We start from the raw sequence: 22,300 nt of genomic DNA, 5'->3' as shown, positions 1-22,300 counted from the left end.
GCAGGAAAGCTGGGGATCAGGCCCAGCCAGCGTGGGTTTATGAAAGAGAGGTCCTGCTTGATGAACCTGATCTCCTATGACAAGGTGATCTGCTTAGTGGATGAGGGAAAGGCTGTTGTCTGCCTAGACTTTAGTATAGCATTTGACACCATTTCCCACAGCATTCTCCTGGAGAAACTGGCTGCTCATGGCTTGGACAGGTCTACTCTTCACTGGGTAAAAAACTGGCTGGATGATCAAGCCCAAAGAGTTGTGGCGACTGGAGTTAGATCCAGCTGGTGGCTGGTCACAAGTGGTGTTCCCCAGAGTGTGGTACCGGGGCCAGTCCTTTTTCATACCTTTATTGATGATCTGGATGAGGGGATCTAATGCACCTTTAGTAAGTTTGCAGATGACACCAAGTTGGGCAGGAATGTTGATCTGCTTGAGGGTAGGAGGCTCTGCAGAGGGATCTGGGCAGGTTGGGACCGATGGGCCGAGGCCAATTGTGTGAGGTTCAACAAGGAGAAGTGCCGGGTCCTGCCCTTGGGTCACACCAGCCCCACACAGCGCTACAGGCTTGGGCAGAGCGGCTGGAAAGCTGCCTGGGGGGAAAGGGCCTGGGGGTGCTGGTTGACAGCCGGCTGGGCATGAGCCAGCAGTGTGCCCAGGTGGCCCAGAAGGCCAACAGCATCCTGGCCTGTATCAGCAATCGTGTGGCCAGCAGGACAAGGGCAGTGACCATCCCCCTGCACTGGGCACTGGTGAGGCGGCACCTGGAACCCTGTGTTCAGTGTCGGGCCCCTCACTGCAGGGGGGACACGGAGGGGCTGGAGCGTGTCCAGAGACGGGCAACGGGGCTGGGGAAGGGGCTGGGGCACAAGTCTGATGGGGAGCGGCTGAGGGAGCTGGGGGTGTTCAGCCTGGAGGAAAGGAGGCTGAGGGGGGACCTTGTCGCTCTCTGCAGCTCCCTGACAGGGGGCTGTAGGCAGGGGGGGGTCGGTCTCTTCTCCCAAATAACAAGCAACAAGACAAGAGGAAATAGCCTCAAGTTGTGCCAGGGGAGGTTTAGATTGGATATCAGGAAAAATTTCTTCACTGATGGGGTGGTCAAGCATTGAAACAGGCTGCCTGGGGAAGTGGTGGAACCACCATTCCTGGAAGTGTTTAAAACACGTGTAGATATGCTGCTCAGGGATGTGCTTTATTGGTGAACTTGGCAGTCCTGGGTTAATGGTTGGACTTGATGATCTTAAAGGTCTTTTCCAACCTAAATGTTTCTATGATTCTATGAAAAAAGGGAGATCATTAACCAAAGTTTAAGGGGATTCAGGTGCTGTCCCAAACACACTGTGAGCTCCCTGAGATTAGCCTATATCCACCTTCATGTGAAGCTTCCATCTGGGGCTTTACAGCCTCCAGGCCACCTTCTGCATGTTCAGCAAGCACCACCTCAAGATAGGCAAGGCATAAGCAGGTCTGTTTTGGCTAAATAAAAATAAAAAACTATTTTTACTGCCCCGGGACTTACTTGTAGTAGAGGCCAGTGTCTCATGGAAAGTCTTGCAGCTTGATAAAATACTGCTCTAAACCGGTCCAAGCCTCACCTCACCCAGGGAGACCCTCTTCCTGGAGGTAATGCAATTCAACCTTCCAATGAGCTCAGTGCTCAACCCCTCCTGGGAAGAAGCTGCCAATTGCTCCAGAAGTATGAATAGAGGCTTTCGCAAAGTGGATTACTGTCCACTAGGGAAATGAAACACATTTCCCTCCTCCCCACCTCCTTGCTATTGCATGCTGAATTGCAGCCAGCATAGCCAATGCTTTAAACTGCAGCTCTTACCTGCAAGGCTTCCAGAAACCTGAAAGAGCCAAGCCTGCGGCCACGGGGAACCAGACAGAAAGTGGCATTGTGCAGCATTTCACGGTAATCATACCTAACAAGAACAGGGGAGAAAAGAGAAAATTCAATTAGCGGTGAGTCCTAGAGTAACTGGGCGTGAAAATGCAAACAGCTGCTGAGACACATCTGGATAAAATCACCCCCAACCAAGACTGCTCACCACCAGGTTAACTAGCTCCCTCCCTGCACACGTGTGCTAGCCATCTCCCTGGCTCCTTTTTGTTCATCCTTAGGAGCAACCACCATGGGAGAGAGCTGGGGAGGGTGGCAATGAAACTGAGAAGGAAATAATTTTGCCTTTGCAATCATCGGCCATTTCTAAATAAACAGGTATGCATGAGTTCTAACAACTGTGGTTGTTAGAAGTGGTACTTCTGTGACCCTCATTTCCATTCAGATTTAGTCAAAGTCATGCACAACTGTGTTCATTTCTGTGCAAGAGGTTTGTACAAAGAAAAAAAGCATTCAAGCTATGCCAAAGAAACCTTCCCTTATCAAGCAGGCACTCAAAAAGGGACAGAGGGGTTACAATGACTCACTTGGTGGTTATTGTCAAGTGTGGCGAGAGGGATAACTGCCAAATTTTGGCAATTAACTACATAGCTGCAATGGCCCCTGCTACTCCGAATTAAAATTTTAAGCACCTACAGACACTCCTGAGCTTTATTCTGATTCCATCAATCACCTCAAAAACACACATGCAAAAATCCTCACAGTTTCCAGCCTCTTATTAGCTAATTGTACTTCTGGCAAACCCATGAACTGTGAATGGCATCAACCTTGACTGAGACAAAAGGATCCAGATTAAACACCCTCTGTTCTCCAGAGTGTCCTGGACTCTGCAGACAATTGTTATTTTCACAGTAACTTGTGGCATTTACATTTTCTAGAAATAATAATCAAATTTAACTGTAACCTGCAGGCAGAGCAATTTTTTTGTATGTGTGTTTACATGTATGTATATACATACATATATGATTATATTTTATATACAAAAAAGTCCGGATCTACGTTTTTATTCTCAAACAGGCCAGACAGATGGGAGTAAGCCAATTTTCAATTATAAGCTCTGTCTTTAGGAAGAGACATCTTGCAAAGGCCCATTTGCTTAAACAAGCGTGTACAGCTAATTTGCACAAGAAAAGGTCACTGTGAATGGATTAAGATTATCTCCACAGAGAGTAAAATAAAAAGCCTCGTTGCATTAATTAAAACTACAAAACAGACTTCAAAGTACTTTTTTTTTTTTAAACCGTATCTCAACTTTGGTTGAAATACATATATACATATTCCATTTAAGTGGCAGCCATTTCTTTTTCTCCATGTGGGATATTGATTGGCAGCCATGTCCCAGCTCACCAGCCAGCAGTGACACAACACACAGGGGAAAACGTCAGGAAACTGGAATACAAAAAAATAATAATAAAAAAAATCTGCCATTTTTAAGCATTCCGTTTTTTACATATTGAGAGGTCTGAGGCTCACCACTTCTGCTGTATATGACAGAAAATGTTAATAAATACCAAAAATAGAATACCCCGTAGGGCTAGAATACGCCAGTCAGAAGTCCCCCATCATTAGCTAGCTAAAAATGTAAAATCCTGTTAATACCCCAGAATGTAACAATATCCACAAAACACCGGTGGCAGAACCAGAACACAAAGACAATCAGAGAACAAGGCCAGCACAAGTGACTTCTCCATATGCCAGTGATATCTCACACTGGGCACCTTTTCTTTTGTAACTGATTTGTTGATATTAGGATAGATGTACAAAGGAATAAAAAAAAGGATTTTGTTGACCATTTCCCACCTGGAAACCACTTAGCGTCTTCCTCCCATTTGTGTGTTTTAAAGCCTAACGTGTGATTTATTGCTGAGCTCTGGAATAGCATGGTTCATGGTCATCAAGCAATTTATCTACATAATACAGACACAGAAACCTCACCCTAACCTTGATGTATGGCCACAAAATTTCCACTCACTTCAGGGAGAACGTGCAAATACAACAGGAGCAGATCCAGAGTAAAGTAATATCCATTGAGAGCTGCTGCAGAGAATGACATGCAGCAGAGATTCTTCTCATGAACAAATTTCTTTACGATTTCAACCCAAGTGTTTTCAGGTGACTCAACAAGATCTTTGAGCTCAGTGCTAAGGGGCTGATTTCCAGTTTAATACCCCTCAGCGACCACTCTAGGATCCAGCATTTATTTGAAATCCTTAAATACAAGGTGCTAATTTTACTCCTACTGGTTCGTGGGTAGCATGCAAAGCAACAGAGGCACCCTGCCTTAGCTGAAAGACAGAAGATAGCCCAGTATGTTTAAATACAAAATTGGAAACGCTTTTCACACAACACATGTAGCCAGCCACAAATACATAAACATCTCTGTCAAACTGCAAGCATAGCTTTGTAATTTGAAGCATCACTTATGGAGGAAATTGTTTACATGTACTTCAGTCAGCCTGCAGCAGAGGCCGTTTCACTTTTTTTTTCAGGCTGCCAGGCAGCATTTGGAGGAGATCTTGGCCACAAAACATCACCTGGTGAATGAAGCTCCAGTCCACAGGCCATGGTGGGGGACAGAAGGTGTCAGAGCAAGCCCCAGTTTCAGATTCCTTCCCATTCAGCCGTGTAGGAATCACACATGCAGTAGGAGGTTTGAGCTTTGCCAGTGTTTTGTCAGGGCAAGAAAATAACTTCTGTATCATTGGCATTTTTTTCCACATAGAAAGCATACACACATCTCACCTGAAAGCATCTCTGCATTTCCCTTAACTCTGACTTGAAATACTTCCAGTGAAGTCAGTGAGATAACCTCTATGATTAAAGGTAGGTATCTGAGTTAAATCTTTGCTGTACTTGAAATTTCTCCTTCACTTTTTCAGGAGAGAAACCGAAGCTGGCACAGACATCCAGGAACACTCTCTCAGCCAGAGCAGGACACTTGTACATTAAGTACTGATCTGGCACCTACTGCAAATACCAGTATAGCATCAATGACGGGCTTGATTTCCCCACCACCTTCACTGACTAATCTCAACAAGACCTCAGGGAGGCAATGAAGTATTATAATCCCGCTCACAACTGGCAGAGGGGCCTTAAGTTACAGAGAAGCAAGTCAAGTGCTTAGAAGAGGTTCTTCCAGAGCCTCCTCTTCTTCTCCCCTGGCAATGGGGGTTATATCTGTTTTCAGAACTACTTATTGCCATTAGGCGGTAATGGCTGAAGATGGCAGGGAGATTTGTTACGGTCTTCCATCGCTGTGGTTTCTGCAAACCTGGAACTGCCGGCTTGTGGGGACAGCTCTGCATTACCTGCCTATCCGGATGCACTGGTTTTACCCGGCTGCAGAGGTTTTTCAGGCTTCACTTGCAGCTGAGGAATTGGAGCTCAGACCAGCGTCGTGGGGCACCACGCAGGCGGCTGGCCAGGCACTTCTTCCTTACTTGTGCTGCTTCGGTGTCGCACTCCTTCTGGTGCTTTCCTTTACTGCTGGCAGTTAATCTTTCCGAGTATTTACTGTAAGAAAGCTTTAAGAGGAGTCCTCTGCTTTGCTTGGAGGGTATTTATTTCCAGAATAATCCTGGTTTCTGTGTTAGAAGACTGCTGGGAGAGGGGGCACATGCTTATTGCTCATATTCCCATACTCCTTCATTCTGCACGCTTGCATGGAGGTAACATTTTACTGCCAATTTTAGGGTCGGCTTGGCCTGGGCCTCAGCTGCATCATTCAAAGATGTTAAAATCCAAAATGCATATGCTTTTAAAATGACAGTTGGGGCTTTAGAACTAAAATAGCTACAGATTTAACCCAAAGCTGGCATCCCTCTGTAAGGATCAGCAGTGTGTTTTATTAACTTTCATGCTTCCTTCTGTAATGATTAAGTGCACCTTGTTCACAGCTAATACCTTTTTAGGCAGCATAAACAAATAGCTCTATTTGTAATCAATTCTAATTTATTCACACTTTAATTGAAATATCCCCTCCCTGCTACCACCCATAGCTGAGAAAACATGTTCGGCCCCATCTATCACGCAGGTGTAAACACTGCAACGCCATGCGGGCAATTATATGAAGGAGAAACGCTGCTCAGCCAAATGCTCTTACCATCTTAACTTCTTGATCCAACACATTGCTTCTGTCTTTCTCCACCACCCTCCCCCCCACCTTTTTTTTCCTTCTGATGTGCCGACCTTGTCAATCAGCAAACGGATTAGAGGGCTGCTTGGGATTCCTGGTTCACCATTATCCCAAGGAGCCCAGGCAGGCTGCAGAGGCTCTGCAGTAACTAATCAGCCATGCCATACATTCCTTCTTGCAGCTTAAGCATTTCCCCATGTCACTACACTTAAGAGATTATAAACTAGCCTGGGAAACATTTTCACTACCAATTTTAACATAAACTATTTTTTGCCCAAGCCACATTGTCATCACTATTGATTGAAGAGAGGTCTAAAAAGACGTTGGCTGTTTAGATCAGCAGATATGTCCAGCTACCCAGATGTGATGATATCATACTTTATCCAGCTATATGTCACCTGTCACGCAGGACATCATAAAGCAGTGTACATATTTTCTTATCTAATCCTTTCAACACTGATATGGGACACCATCACCATTCCCATTTCGTAGACAGAAAACCTGAGATACAGATGACTGGTGGCTTCTACCGCAGCTAGACAGACCTTGGGAATGCTAACCCCGGCGTCCTCATCTGCCTCCTTCCTCTCTGGTGATAACAGCACTCACCGAAAAGCAGCTGTATGTTATGGCTATCAAAATTCAGATGGAGATACAGGAGCAGAAACCAAACCAAATACGATGGGTTTAACCCAGGAGTACATATTTTAATAGCGCCACATATAATCCATCTTTTGGAAGATGCTGGAGCTCATCTTTGGCAGGAAGTATCAGCACGTAATGCCATAGATATCAGATGGGACTAGAGCTGTTTTTTTCCTTTCCCAAGCCAAAAATTGCGATGGCACTTAATCAACTATGTCCAGGGCTCCCTCCCTGAATCTACACACTACATCTACCAGAAATCTCTGCATCAGTTCAAGTGCTACAACAAAGACAGATATAAGACATGTGTAACACAAGGCTAAGCGGTGGAGTGTTTCCCAGTTTTCCAGTATATTCAGTTTCAGCTACTAACCGGCCAGTTTTCTATGCATGAATGCTTAATGCAGATGGCTCTGAACTAGTGGCTGGAGAGCCTGAAAAGAAACCCACTCTGTCACACAGAGCATCTTGTTGCTTGGCTTCCATTAAGGTATGTTGGCTTTTAAATAAACTGTCAAGTAAAACTTGGCATTGAAAACACCAAGTGAGTAACTGTCTTTGTAGAAAAGCGGACGGCTCAGCTGTGCATCAAATAGATAGCTGCCCAAGACTGAGCTCGAAAGACTAACGCATCCTACTTGGAAGGGTGCCGTCGCTGCAAACTGCTTGCTTTTGGATTTACGGCTGCACAATGCTTTGGGGTGATCTTAATGCCGGTTAACAGGCTACTGGCTGGCAGTTCATCTCCCTCTCTGCAAGCACTGGTTCTGGAATTAGAAAGTTTGGAGGTGCAAAAACATAATTGGAAAACTTTTTTTTTTCCTGCTTAAAGGGCTAATTGATTTCACAGGTGTTTAATTATCATTTGCTGTGAGATAATACCTTGTAGTGCCATAAAAAATGGATTTAATTTTCGAGTGCTTGCAAAACCACTGCCAAAGCCAAGTTAGAGCTAAAGCTAGATAATTGTTCTATAAATCAAACACACTGCCTCCTTTCTTTGAAATTTTTAATACTTGGCTATAATGATATCTGACGACCTTGAAACTAACATAAAAAGGATTTTCTTGCCAAGTGCTGAAAGGCAGCCATTGGAGTATTTCTTTCAGCCTGGTTCATTACTGCAGCCGCCACAGACATGTGCCCTGGCTGCAGGACTCCAAGGGATGCTATGGTGTAAGTACAGCAGCAGCATGCGTGAAAAGTGATTTCAGCACAAGGTAACAGCGAAGTACAGGTATGAGCATGAGCACAATCTGAAAATACTCCTAAATTAATGAAAATACTGCAGTTCTAGATATGGCAATGGAAATTAAACTCAGCAAACATTCAGCAAATAATGTCAAGGTACAACTGTTTCCTCCTTTCCATGCCAGCATCTTCTTCTAGTTCAGAAGGTTGGAATAATAAAGAAAACCTGGGAAGCAGAGTTTTCACTTTAATGTACTGCTAAAGCAACTTTGTCACAGTTAAGATGGACAGTAAGCATTGAGATTTAAATAATATTTAAAATCTTCAGTGACATCACAGTTGGATTCAGTTCGCTTTGGTATTACACACAGAAACATTTCGATACGCAAGTCATTAAAGTCAATATACATTCTAACAAATAAAAAGGCTCTAATGACTTTTGTCTAACTATTTACACAGAATGCCCTGTAAACCTATATGGTGCATATAAAGCACACAGAATATCTGCACTGCCAAATACTATCCAGCTGGCTCCCAGCATGGCGGTTACACCATCTATAATAAGTAGTCTTATACAGTAGCAGATGTGGTCCCACCAACCCAATTTGATATTTAAAGATAACCGCTTATTTAACAAATGCACCACAGAGGGTTCCTAAGCAGTGTGTCAGAGCTAAGCCTTGCTGAGGTGCCTCTCTAGGCAGTGTTAAGCCCCAGCTACCAGCAACCTGCTAATAGCATGGTGTAGCTTTTCTTCTAAAACCAAATGCCATCTCCTAGGCTTTGAAGTCCTCTAAGAGTGCCTGTTTCACAACAGCACCTTGCTGTGCTGGCAGAAAGAAAACTCAAAACATGCCTGAATAAGAAAAGTCCATGAGGAAGCAAATGTTCTGCTTGCTTGTATCTTCCAAGGAATGTAAATGCAGCACCACATATTGTGAATTCAATACCCCCTAGGTCGGTGGAAAAGCAGTGAAGATGCTGATGCTTACATGCGTGGATGCATGCACAGGAACACACACAGAGCCACAGCGTAAGACTATGGACCCACCTCCCCTGTCAGCCCCTCTCAAGTGACATGGATGTGTATGAATCCTCTTTGCCTGAAACACGCCCATCTAGCAATTACTGCCTGTCAAGCTGCTGAACCCTTACAAGGTAAAGACAAGACCAACCTGTTAAGATGATCCAGTGGTGCAAGCAGGCTCTTTCTGACAGGATTCTTCTAACAATAAATTATGCCAACACTTTGCATCATTATGGTACCTCTACCTTGCCATTATCTGGAGATCACAGACTCCTTTTTGAATATTTTAATATAAAGAACCCCAGCCTGCCAGCAGGAGAACAAAGCAGCATCTCCATTTCACTGATGGGGAAACCACCACACAGCCTGAACTTGGGCTTGATCTACTCAGCCTTGTTCCCCAGTACTCTGTACAGAAAAATATGAGTAAGTTGAAAGTAGCATCTAACTCTTGACAGTATGCTTTGGCATTTCGACAGAGAACTAATATCCTGGGCTGCATCAAAAGAAGCCTGGCCAGCAGGCTGAGGGAGGTGATGCTCCCTTTCAGCTCCGCTCTTGCGAGACGCCACCTGCAGTGCTGCATCCAGCTCTATAGCCCCCAACACAAGAAAGACAGGGACCTGTTGGAGTGAGTCCAGAGGAGGGCTATGAGAATGCTCAGAAGGCAGGAGTACCTTTCTGATGAAGAAAGGCTGAGAGAGTTGGATACAAGGCTCCAGGCAGACCTTATAGCAGCCTTCCAATATATAAAGGGGGCTTATAAGAAAGATGGAAAGAGACTTTTTATCAAGGCCTGTAATGACAGGACAAGAGTAATGGTTTTAAAACTAAAAAAGGGTAGATTTAGATTAGACATAAGGAAGAATTTTTTTACAATGAGAATGGTGAGGCACTGGCACAGGTTGCCTAGAGAAGCTGTGGATGTCCCATCACTGGAAGTGTTCAAGGCCAGGCTGGATGAGGCTTTGAGCAACCTGGTCTATTGGAAGATGACCCTGCCCGTGGCAGGGGGGTTGGAACCAGACGATCTTTAAGGGTCTCTCCCAATCCAAATCATTCTATGACTCTGTGTGTCTAGTTTTTAAAATTGGGGATATTATATTGTGTCCTTCACAGAGTGACTTTGTTTGGATTTTAGCCTTTTCCTAGCAGTGAGGCAGTGTCAAACACTTGTCCTAAATAGCCCAATCTGGTCCCATTAACCAGCCTCGTATGCTGTGATGGTCCAGCTGTGAACATCTTTGGGGCAATTTCCCACTGCAAAGCCCGTTTCCTTATTCATAGAACCATAGAATCAGAATGGTTCGGGTTAGAAGGGTCCTTAAAGATCATCTAGTTCCAACCCCCCTGCCATGGGCAGGGACACATTCTACCAAACCAGGTTGCTCAAAGCCCCATCCAGCCTGGCCTTGAATACCTGCAGGGACGGGGAATCCACAGCTTCTTTGGGTAACCTGTGCCAGTATATCACCACTCTCACAGTAAAGAATTTCTTCCCTCTATCTAATCTAAATCTACCCCTGTTTAGTTTAAAACCATCACTCCTATTGCTACAGACCCTACTAAAAAGTCTGTACCCATCTTTCTTATAAGCCCCCTTTAAGGACTGAAAGGCTGCTATAAGGTCTCCCCGGAACTTCTTGAGGCTGAACAACCCCGACTCTCCCAGCCTGTCACAGGAGAGGTGCTCCAGCCCTCTGATCATCTTCACAACCCTCCTCTGGACCCGCTCCAACAGGTCCGCGTCTTTCTTATGTTGGGGGCCGCAGAGCTGGACACAGCATTCCAGGTGGGGTCTCACCAGAGCCGAGTACAGGGGCAGAATCACCTCCCTTGACCTGCTGGCCATCCTTTTTTTCAGAGAATAGATCTATTAATTTATTCTCTAACTTTAAAGAAGTAAAAAAAAAAAAAAAAAAAAAAAAAAAGCCTACTATTGGAATTTCAGTTATTAAAGCATCAGTTTGAATTAAAGACCCAAACAAAGAAAAATCCATACTGCATTTTCTGAACAAAGAAACAAATTCTAGCTCATCTGCCACACACTCTAATTCTGAGATTACAGGGCATACCTGAAAGCCTCAGAGTGCAGAGAAATAAAAGACTTATTGTGAGATCTCTCACCTGTCAGCACCTGCTGGCTCTGAATCTGGCGATTCCCTCTTGAGGGTCAAAAAAAAAAAAAAAAAGGGCTCCAAATTTTTCCTAATAGCTCTTTATTGAAAACCTGAGGTTAAAAAATGCTGAAGAGGAAAAGTTTTCTAGGGTTTCATGCTTCAGTATCTTGGCCTACTGAATGTTTTAACTAACCTAGAAAGAGAAGTGGTTGATTACAAGCCCTGGATAGTAAAACATGAATAAAGCATCTGTTTATGCTACAGTCCAGTAACTGGACCCAGCAGAGTCCAGAGGACGCTGGTGTAAAGAACACTGGCCTCTCCATTAAGCTGCCCGTAGGACTGGGACTTCAGCAGGACAGTAGAGAAAGCACAAACCCCTGCAGATTGAATTAGAAGGGGTTATCATTTCTATTCTTGCTTTGAATGTCTGGCTGAGCTCTTTACCAAACGATTTAGAATAGTCATTATGAAGCTTATCATTTTCTATTCAGCTCCACAGATTTTCCCATTACGGCTATCGAGCTCCTAAGTGGCTTGTTGGCATCTTTAAAAGTTATAGTCCTCCAGACGCAACATCTAAAAATGGAAAGCAAAGATGATGTGCAATACTGGCTCTAATTATGCAGGAGTTCATTTCTATGAATGACTGGATTTGTTTCCAAGGAAAAAAGAGGGACTTTACACAGGAACTGCTGGCAGAGCCCCATGTTGTCTAGGCACGCTGACCCAAAATGTGACCATTCTTGGAGGAAAAATTAGTTCAGCAAATGCATGGAACAACTTTGAATGAAATAGAGAAGTGATTTATTTTTACTCATAAGAAGTCAGCTGCAGCTTAGTCCCCAGGAGGCGTAACACCACAAGATACCTAGATACTTCAATATTTTGATTCTTTATTAGTTCTCATATTTGCTTTCATCTGTGGATCTCAAAGTATTTTCTTTCTGCCTTCTATAAATGAGATAAAGCTACCTCAAAAATAGGAGTAGGACACAAAGCAGGGGAAAAATAAAAAGAACCCTAATTCAGTGTATTTTGATCTTGTAGCACTGAACTTTAGGGTGAAACCCCAGCGCTGTCAGTCCAGGGCAGGCTTCCACTGACAGCGGGTGCTGATATTCTGGACCTAATGAGGACTAACTAACTTCTGCAACAAAGCAGTGCAGGAGCATGAACTGTGGAAGGGCAGGAAACCGCAGATTTTTTCCCTATTGCAGTGAACAGTGAGCATTCAATTAATTTTCATCTAAGCGAGAAAAGAGGAGACAGCAGGAAGAAATATAAAAATGCACTGATAATTGTTTTTCAGTGACACCTCCCATTCCTGTCCTCAGTTTTGTTAACAGAAAGCTAAATCAGGCCACTTCATGTAAGACTGTGCTTCAGAGTGGCCTGATAAAAAGGGATCTGTCACTCAAAGATCTGCTCCTTCTCTGTGCTTGCTCACTTCTGCTGACTACAGTAAAATAAAAGTTTTCTATTATTTGCTTTTCTCAGAAAAAAAGGCAGCTAGAAAAAAAGTATGACTCTTCTGCATCTCTGCATCACCAAGTCCCCTTCGGAACTGGACTCTCTTCTCCTCTTGAGCCAGAGGAAAACATGAGCTGCACACCGTTAAGTGCAAGCTTAGAATTGTAGCTTGCTTTTTTTTAGCCAGTTTGTACCTTTTCTAGGGTTGTTTAGGCAACTCCAGCGGTCTTCAGCTGACATTACACCAGAACAGGGTGACTGAGCTGGAGAGTGTCTTATCTTACACACTTTCAACAGGACAAGAGGTAATGGTTTCAAACCAAGAGGGTAAGTTTAGATTGGATACTAGGAAGAAATATTTTATGTTGAGGGTGGTGAGACACTGGAAGAGGTTGCCCAGAGACGTTCTGGATGGCCCATCATTGGAAGCATTCAAGGTCAGGTTGGTTTGGGCTCAGAGTGACCTTATATATTGAAAGATGTCCCTGCCCATAGCAGGGGGGGGGTTGGACTAGATGATATTTGAAGGCCCCTTCCAATCCAAAACTTTCTATGGTTCTACGATTGCCCATGGTGGCACATGGGACTTTTAGGTCCCAGCTTGAGCCATGCAAAACTGCTGTCTAAAAAACCCCACAAGCACGTCTGCATCCATGCATACTTAGACATACACACTTCCACACTATTTAAAAAGGACTTCCATCTGGAAACCACTGATGCATGCGCATATCCTTCTTCTCTTGGCTGACCCTGCCCTGACACACAAAGAATGTCACACATGATTTTTGCAAAATTACTTTTTTGAAAATTCAAGGCCCATTTTGAGAACAAAGTTAGAGGAATAGCCAACCAAAGCAAACTGAAACCTCGTTTTGAAGGAGACGTCTTCTCAAGCATTCAAAGCAAGTCTTTTGAAAACCAGTCTGCAAACATGAGTGCCAAACACTATCTAAACCAGACCATATCGTAATTCTGAGAGCTGCTTATCGTTCTGCTCCTAAGAGTCCCAGGGAAACCACATACCTGCTGATGGTGAATGCCTGACTGCTCGCATCTGTAGCCCTAATGCATCACTGCAGTGTCAGGCACCTGAGCTACGTTGGGACCAATCCTAAGAGATGCAGACAGTGTTTCTCGGTCCCTATTGATGCCCACTCTCACTCATGGTGTTCAGCACCACATAGAATCGTCTGTTTCACTTTTTTTAGCATTCCTGCCCTGCTGGGCAGTGTCTGCCTGGAACATGCTATGTCTGTTTGTGAGCTAATACATTATTTACACAAACTATTCAGGCATAGAAGCAAGGATATAAAACATTTATCAACAAAGGGACCTGTTTGTCATTTTAAAATAATTATGTTTCTTTAAAGAAACCAACAAATTCAGTTGTCTCAGAATTATTTATTAGGTTGCACAGGCTTGAAAGGACTCTCTCCTTCGGGGGGAGGAGCCTCCACTCCACATAAAGCTTTAACCATAAGAAATTTTATACCTCAGCAATGAAATCTCAAGCTTGCAAGTTTTGTAAGTCAGAACTCTAATGAGAAGCACAGGTCAGGTTAGGTGTATAGCGGCACCTTCTCCTGTAACCTGCCAGACACTGAAACACCTGAAATGAACTGTGGGGTTGCAGGGCAAGGAATTCCCGAGGGTATTTACAATTCTGCTCTACTGTCAGTAGCTGGAACACACCTACACTACACTTATACCTAGAAGCAGCTCTATCAGCCCCAGCCCTAGTGGGATACAGCCAGGCATCTCCTCCAGCCCCGCTGAGAAGTGTGTGGGGCCACCCTGGCACTGCCTGGCAAAAAAGCCCTTTGCTCTCTACCTGCTCCAGGCCCTGCCCTGCCTTTTTATACCTCCTCCAGCAATTCAGGCGCAAGGACAAATGGAAAGGGAAAGGCATAGTCATGTAAGTGTTCAGATCTGAGAGGGATCTGTGATCTGGTGTGCTTTGCAGATTGCTAAGGAAAACATGACTGTCCATACAAAAGGGCTTATGAGGGGATGCCAGCAGTGATCACATTGGTTGGAGGAACAACAGCTCTTTGACCAAGAGCTAACAGCCAACAGATGGAGGGGAATGATGTTCACTGTAAGAGAGGCCATGTGATGACACACTGCAACATGCAACTGGACTGTTTTTTTATACAGGTGTGTTAATTTTGATACTAATTTTAAAGTACTTAATGTTATTTTTTAACCTTCCAGTGATAAGCACACAGCAGGTACAAAGACATCCCTAAAGGAGTTTTCTGCATCAGAGTAACTTCAGCTTCCTACCTCTTATAAACTATAACCGCAGCACCCTGCGCTGGCAGGAGAACAGGCTGCACCGTTTCCAGCTGAGTCTGGGTTTTGTGTGCTGTGTCCCCACGGGGCATACATGAGACCATGAGCTCTCCCTGCAAACTTCCAAGCAGCTTTTCTCCCTGAGTTCCTCCCCTCAGATTCCAGATGGGCTGCAATACAGGCATTTTCATACAGCAGCGCCTCAAATCATGTGTTAGACATGTCAGCAGTTTTTGCCAACATTGGAGGCTAAAAAGGTGCAGACCTCGAGCAGGTTTTCTGGAGCATCCTCATGCAGCACAGACATCTTTTACATACTGTTTAAGAGACTATAAAATGCAAACCAAAATCCTCTGTAATGCTTGGTATCTGAAACAAGACTTTTTACCTCTGAAAGGAGCAACTCTGTAAAGGATTAGAGGGTCACTGTGGACAAGCAGCTCAAGGCTGTTACGAGGCAAATGAATCCTTTGACACATCAACCACACTGTACACACAAAGAGGAAACAGCCCCTAGGTACCCAGAGCTGGTGTGGCAGACACCAGAAAATATCCAGTGCTAATACCTCCACATTTTAGAAAGATGCTGAATAACTCAAGACAGAGAAAAGGGACAGGAAAGTTATTTAAGGGACTGTAGTAAATACCCTTCTGATAGAGGTTTAAAGAGCTCAGTGTATTCAGCTTATCAGAGAGAAGAGGAAGAAGTGGCTTGATTACGGCACGTAAGTGGCTCCACAGGGACAAAAAGAAAAGGAACTGAGAGTTCTTTAAGCTGCTGAAAAAGGACACAACAAGAATCAAGAGGTGGAAGTTAAAAGTGAAACAAACATCAATAGAAATCTGTACTAACGCCCCGGCACCAAAGGTATTTTAACCACTGAACCAAACTGTCATGAAGGATGGTCGCTCCTCCATTAAGCCATCTCTGGAAATCAGAAGCAAGTGCTTTGCTGGAGGATACGCTTTAACTCATCATGGTTCACTGCAGCACAGGGGTAAAGCCGGTGACACAGAATGGGCTGCAGCGTGCAGGAGATCAGACGGAGTAATCTCCTGGTCCATCTGGCCTTCCGTTTTCTGAAAAACCTACTAGTTCTGGTGCTTTCTGATAGTCCTGAGCATAAAACCTCTATCTCCAATACGCTGTCATGCAAACTTCATCCAATTAGATTTGTATTGAAATGCAGGGGGACATGAAAAGGGATGGTATCTTCCGATAAGCAACCCATAGCACTACTTAGATCACTTTACGATACAATAAATTCTGTAAGACTGAACAATAACAGACTACACTTAATAACAAATAACCTTCAGGATTTTTGCTACTTCAGACCAACATATTCAACTTACTCGAGAATCATTTATTTGATGAATGGGGCAGTTTAAAAAGTACCTATCGTTGTACAGAGATCAGTATTGTATTTCTGTAGATCTCAATTGGTTTCATTCCTATAAAACTCTTAAGACTTTTCCATAAGGATGATCATTCCAATCAAAGCACCAAGTGAAAAGGTTCACTCTTTGATTATCATTCGGGTAAACTTAATAGAGGCATCCATAAATTAGTAGGGAAGAAGGAAGGGAAAAAACCCAAATCAACAAATGATTATGCCTGGGTGGAAATTTTTAAATCTTTTTCAATGGATTACTGAAACCCTCCCGAGTTCATCTGCAGATACTGGAAACATGAATGGATAAAACTGGAAGCCTAGGGATTAGCAAAGTCATTACCATAATCACATTTTCCTTATGTGAAATATTTTGCTTTCTCCTCCCTCCACCTTTCAAAGGTTTATGATCTCTGTCTAGTAATGCAGTCAGTTTTTCCATGAAATGTACCAAGTCCTCTGTAATTTAGCTGGGAACATCGGTGTTTACTATCTTTTGCAGTGAGCAGTCCTGTTTAAAACCAGTTTCTCGTCACACATTAATATTCTGGTGTGGGAGGTTTGCAGACATGGAGAAGGAACAATAAATAAGTTTGAAGGCAGCTCCTTGCCTGTTTTATCGTCTCACAGGTTAGTCTGCGTTCAGAGGGGAGGAAGGTCTGCGTACTGCAGTCACACCTCACAAATACAGTTTTCTTGGTTTATACCATCCTCTGCTTTGAGTTTTCTCGCTCTGCTGAGTAAATACATCTTTGGCAGAAGCCCAATGAGGCGAGGAGACATGTGGTTTGTGCCTTGCCCACACCTCAGCATCTCGAGATGGCTGTGGTTTCCACAGGTGTCTCCCAGCTCCGCTCAGCTGCTCAGCTGGCACCAAGAGCAGCATCGGACCTCGCCTTGCTCACAGCGTCTCTCACCCCCTTCTCCCTTTTCAGCCTGACAGGTTCAGTGTGGTTCTGCAGCGACCTTTTCCATGGAGTTTTGAAGGATAACGTAATTGCTGCCTCAGCATATTCCCCAAGAAATTCATGAGAGAGCTTTCAGCTCCAGTTTTGTGAAGAATTTGGAAAAAAATTAAGCCTTTAAAGTGACACACGACCTTACTGTCTGTCCCAGCGCTGCCACAAATGTCAAAAGCCTCAGCAAACACTGCTTGAATGAGAGATCTGACAAAAGCCCCATAGAGAAGTTATGGCAGATAATGTTAACCCGTTACTCTGTGAATTTTATTATAGGCGCTGATTTTTGGGCTTCTCCTCAACCCCCAAACTCCTGATGAATGTGTAAATTAGTTTTGCCTAAGGACACCAGCACACAGTTACTGAATCGCTGTGTGTTTAGACGAATGCTGCAGGGAAATGTCCATGTACATCCTGTAGCTGTTTATATTCATCACAGCTGCGAACTAGCAGTCTCTTGGCCTTGGGTCCTAATGCACCTACAGTCTCACTCATTTGCAGGAACGTAACTCATCTGCATGTGCTGCACGTGGAGGGAAGGGCGGCTTTAGCTGGACTGCAGGTTATGGTGCTCCACAGCATCCCAGGTGCAGTGGTGCAGTGCTGCTTCTCCAGTAATACAAACCAGATTCCACTAAAAGCCGGTACCCGTCTCATCCAATTTAATTTCCAAGCAGCAGAGAACTCAGTAACCCCTGCTGCACAGACCAGGTCAGAAGGGAGCAGGCTCAGGAGACAGTCAAATGCTGCGTGGGAGCAGGAGCCGCCTGCCTGCAAAAGGAGAGCTGGGATCTGGGGTTAACCAGGACTGAAAGGCCAAGCACCCAGCAGAGACATCCCCGCAGGCTGGCTGGGACCCAGCAGTGGCTGGGTCCCCAAAGGAGAGGACAGAGCCTGCAGGCATGATTCTACTGCAAAAGGCTCTTACCCACGTACTGCCAAGACATGCTGCCCGCAGGGGACAGCCCAGACGCTCTCATAAATTAGTGCATCGAGGTCACCACAGCCAGGTTTTCACACGTCCTGGGCTGCAACAGCCCCACTAAAAGCTGTGCTCCTTTCCCAAAGTCACGAGGCTGCTGACAGCAGTCCTGGGCCAAGGACAGATGGTGCCTGTGCCCACGTGGCCCCATGGGCTGCTTCAGTGCCATCTGCCTGGGGACACGGTGCAGCAGTAGGCATCCTCTGTAACCTCATCCCCTGAACTTCAGCCTCTGGAGTTTGAAAATCTGGCTGTAGTTCTCATACATTGACAGCAACACAGCCTTTACTTTGCTCTGTCCGCTGCTTAGAAAAACACACCAAGGTCAAAGAAAGAACATGACTTGAAGGCTCCTCCCAGCAGCATCAGGGTCTTGGTGCCTAACAGAGGTTACACCATCAGGAAAAATGCTTCTGCCTCTGACGTCTGTATTGTGACCCCGAACAGCCAGTACCGGGTGATTTTTATGCTTAGCCCGAGGAATGTTTGCAAAATGATCAATGACGCACACAAATGGGCTCTTGTTTGCCTTACTGTACACTGCAAATACTGTTGTTGATGAGGAGGTTTTTGCCAAATGGTTCTGAACACACCCAAAATGGGATCCCAGAGATAAAACTGCAAAAGCAAAGTAATGTGATCACCAGCTGTCTTCTAAAAGGGACGGACTAGTGTCTTCTGATTTGGGCTTAGCCTGCAGGACTGTTTCAGCAGAAGTGAAAACAGACGCAAGTAATGTCACCTACTCACCTCTGCTGCTCTTAGGACCAGCCTGGATTGCAGGGAGCTGTTGTACTGCTTTTAAGCTGAAAATCCTTTCCCACTCAGCTTCTGGAGCAACTCTACTCTTTAAAATTTGAATTCCCTCAATTTCCAAGCAACACTTAATCGGAACTTGTTTCTGAAGGGGTCTAAACTGGGGGCTGGAACGAGATGATCTTTAAGGTGCCTTCCAACCCAAACCATTCTTTGATTCTAAGTTAATAACAACTATACAAGTGCAGGTTTTGGTAGCAGAATCTCTAATTACTTTTACCAATCATTAAAAGTAAATAGGTGGTTACTGTATGATTGCACCATGTCCCCAAACCAAGTAAAATTGAATTCACACCTCTCTGAAAATCAGATGTGAAAGGCTTGTAAGAGGAAGGTAAGCAAGCTATTCCCCATCCGAGCCCTCTCCTGAGGTCAGGTGGATGATGTTGGTCAGATTCTGCTCTCAGTTACTCTGGTGTGAATCTCAGTGGAGTTGCTCTGGATTTACACCGATGTAGCTGAGAAAAAAACCTGCCCTGTCAGTTTTCCTTCTTCGGTGACCATTCTTCTAAATCTTGGGCTCCATCTTAGATCTGCTTCTTCTTACGAGTTGCCTGACTTCACCATGATGCCAGCTGGCATCGCTCTGCTGATCTGCCTGTATTTAGTTCAGAGGATTTCCAGACGGCTTCACGGATACTTTTAGTTGTTAGAAAAACCCCAGCAGCTCAAGAGGTACCTCTCCTATTCTGAGTGCAGTCATTCGGCTAACAGGTCCAAATGGCTCTGCCCGTGCCCCAGAAAAAAAATAAGCAGCACCACAGAAACTGGAGTTTAATGTTCTGCATTTAAAGCTGAGGGTTTTTTAATCTTTGGCACCCATGAAAGGCTGTTTTTCACAAAACTGAGTGATAAAACCCTACAAGAAACACTCATCCTCAAACTATCTGTGTGGCTTTAGCACACATCTGTTTCTCTCCTGTCCTCAAGAGATGTCTAAAATCTAATTAACCAATTAATTTGCAAATATATTCTAATTTATTCAAGGCAGATTTTCTTAGTGTTAAATTATCTGACAGTGAACCATACGCTGTACACAGGAACAGGACTTCATTAAAATACCAAAGGTTACACAAATGGAATAAAAATTATATTCGTACTACAGTCAGCACATACTTATATCCCCTAATGAGAAAATGTGTTTGTATTTCCCTATTTCTAATTTGTTTTTTCATGTTTGGTGTAAACCTGCAGTTAATACATTTGCAACACCAAACTACTACACCTAGTATGGAAACACAAATACCCTGAGAGGTTTCCACCTCCATCTAACTTGCAACAGAATTTAAATACACCAATAATCCACCATCAGCACTGGTAAAACTCTTCTCTAAGCCCAAGCAATGCCACAGCTCATTTGTTATTGAGAATTAGATCCAAGTCCCCAGCCAGCCCCACTCCTCCTGCCTCCCTCTGCAGGTAGCACTGTTGGCTGGGAAATCTCAAGTTCTAATTGACGGCACTTGTGCAAAGCCAATCTAAAGGGAAAAGCTGATGCCTTGTTCTTGATTGTTGCATTGAACTGCTTGCTTCCCTCCCACCACCACCCCCGCCCTCCCAGCTCAATAGCTGTGTGGGTACAAAATATGACAGCTGGTTTCAATTCTGCCAGCTACTGGAGAGATTTTATCATTCACCATCATGTAGCATCAGTCACAGCTCCGCTCGACTTTCTCGAAAGCACAGGAGGTGCACTGTTGTGCTCAGTAAAAACCACCCAACAACATCAACAAACACCCCCCACCCCCACCCCAGTTACTAACTCTCCAAGTGTGTTATTATACAGTGTTAGCACAAACAAAAATACTTTGTCTGTATACACTGGGCACAGAATTATTTCTTGAAGACATTAATACCGAACAGTTGTTTTCTTTGCTTCACAAGCAACTTAGTATTTTTATTATAGTTCATCACATTCCACTTGCGCCACGGTCAATTAAGACAAGTTACAGTTCTAGGTGCATGTAGGCTCCTATACTGAAAGGCAGTCTATCATTAATGCATTAAAAAATAAGGGACTTCCCCCACATCACACACCAGATCAGTGGCTCAGCTAGGAACGGCAGCCAGACCTCTCTGCGCTGCAAACCCCGGGCTGTCGAGATGCACCCAAGCCTGTTTTCGTGCCACCAGGGCTACGTGCTCACAGCAGGCTCCCTAAATCAAGCGCTGCTCCTGGCCGCGGGTGCCGGAGCTGCAGGAATCCATCAGTGGCAGTGCCGAGCCCCCACGAAAAGGGCCGGGGGCTGTGGGGGGCACAGCAGCTCCCGCGGGGTTTGACAGCCCAGTGGGATGGTCTCAGCAGCAACTGAAAGCGCTGGCAGCACTTCTCTTGATTAAAGAAAAGGTGTAGGACCAGCTAGCTATTCTGGGGGTGGGTGAATTAGGTTGGAAGACCGGTAAAGCTGGGGGGAGAGTGAAACTCCTACCTTCTGGGGCCCACTAGCGATTTTAAAATTACACTTCTCACATTTTTCTCCACTTACTTTTAGCAGCAATATTTAAGGCAAGTACATAAGAAGGAAGAAGTGCCCTACCTGCCCCTAACTCCTTATATTTAATTTTTAAAGTGTTTTCTTTGAGCAGGCACTGACCTGGAAGAGGAGATGACCTGCAAAGCAACTGACTCTGCAGGTGACTAGATGTATAGCTAGATGTATAGCAACTGTCAGAAGGGCAAGAAAAATATGAAAGCAATGGAATGAAGGAGGAGGAAAGGCCCATTAGAGCACAGTGGTAGGATATGAACGGCACTGCTCAGGCAGCCCTGAATGCTCCCACAAGAACATCTGGTCTGAGTCCAAAGATGGTTAATGAGAGAAAACAGAAACAGTTTCCTAAAAAGAAAGCAAGTGTTTAAGTTCAGGGAGGAGACCAGAGCCAGATCGACAGGGAATGCAAAACAACGAGCAATACAAAGCAGGGAGACTTGGCACTCCCATTTGTTTTTAGCTGTACAATAAGAACAGCCAATAAAAAGAAGATGGATTTAAAGCGCTACAACATCTTATTTTTTTTAAAGCCACAATTTATAATTAAGACGTGGAACTAATTGTCTCTAAATATAATTGAGGCCAGGAACTTCTGGGAGAGGAGAGAAAGGACGAGCAATAGATAACATGACTACCACGTCTGTGTTCTATTCCATGTCAAATGGGTGAGGGATGCTTAAACTCCACAGATCTGTGGTGCACCCTGGACCGGAGGTGAGGCAGACGCCAAACCTTGGGGGAGTTATTTTATAATTTTCCCTTAGGGACTGTAGCATCTTCCTCACACATCAGTACTGACCTCAGCCATAGGCTGGAGGACACTGCCCACAGATGCCAGCTGGCAAGGGAACAGCCCCATCAGGAGAACAGCTTCAGGAGA

At 44.6% G+C, this 22,300-nt stretch overlaps 1 protein-coding gene across 2 annotated transcripts in view; it reads right to left on the bottom strand.

The window, feature by feature from the left end:
* Positions 1 to 22,300, bottom strand: part of EXT1 (exostosin glycosyltransferase 1) — a 181,772-nt gene that overhangs the window by 24,391 nt on the left and 135,081 nt on the right. For both annotated transcript variants that reach the window (XM_037379987.1, XM_037379986.1), the window contains exon 2: positions 1,823 to 1,916. In XM_037379987.1, coding sequence (XP_037235884.1) covers positions 1,823 to 1,916 — 94 coding nt within the window. The remainder of the gene's footprint in view (positions 1 to 1,822; positions 1,917 to 22,300) is intronic.

The sequence above is a fragment of the Falco rusticolus genome, chromosome 3 (assembly GCF_015220075.1).
Source record: "Falco rusticolus isolate bFalRus1 chromosome 3, bFalRus1.pri, whole genome shotgun sequence".
Lineage (NCBI taxonomy): Eukaryota > Metazoa > Chordata > Aves > Falconiformes > Falconidae > Falco > Falco rusticolus.
This window is presented reverse-complemented; position numbering and strand designations above follow the sequence as displayed.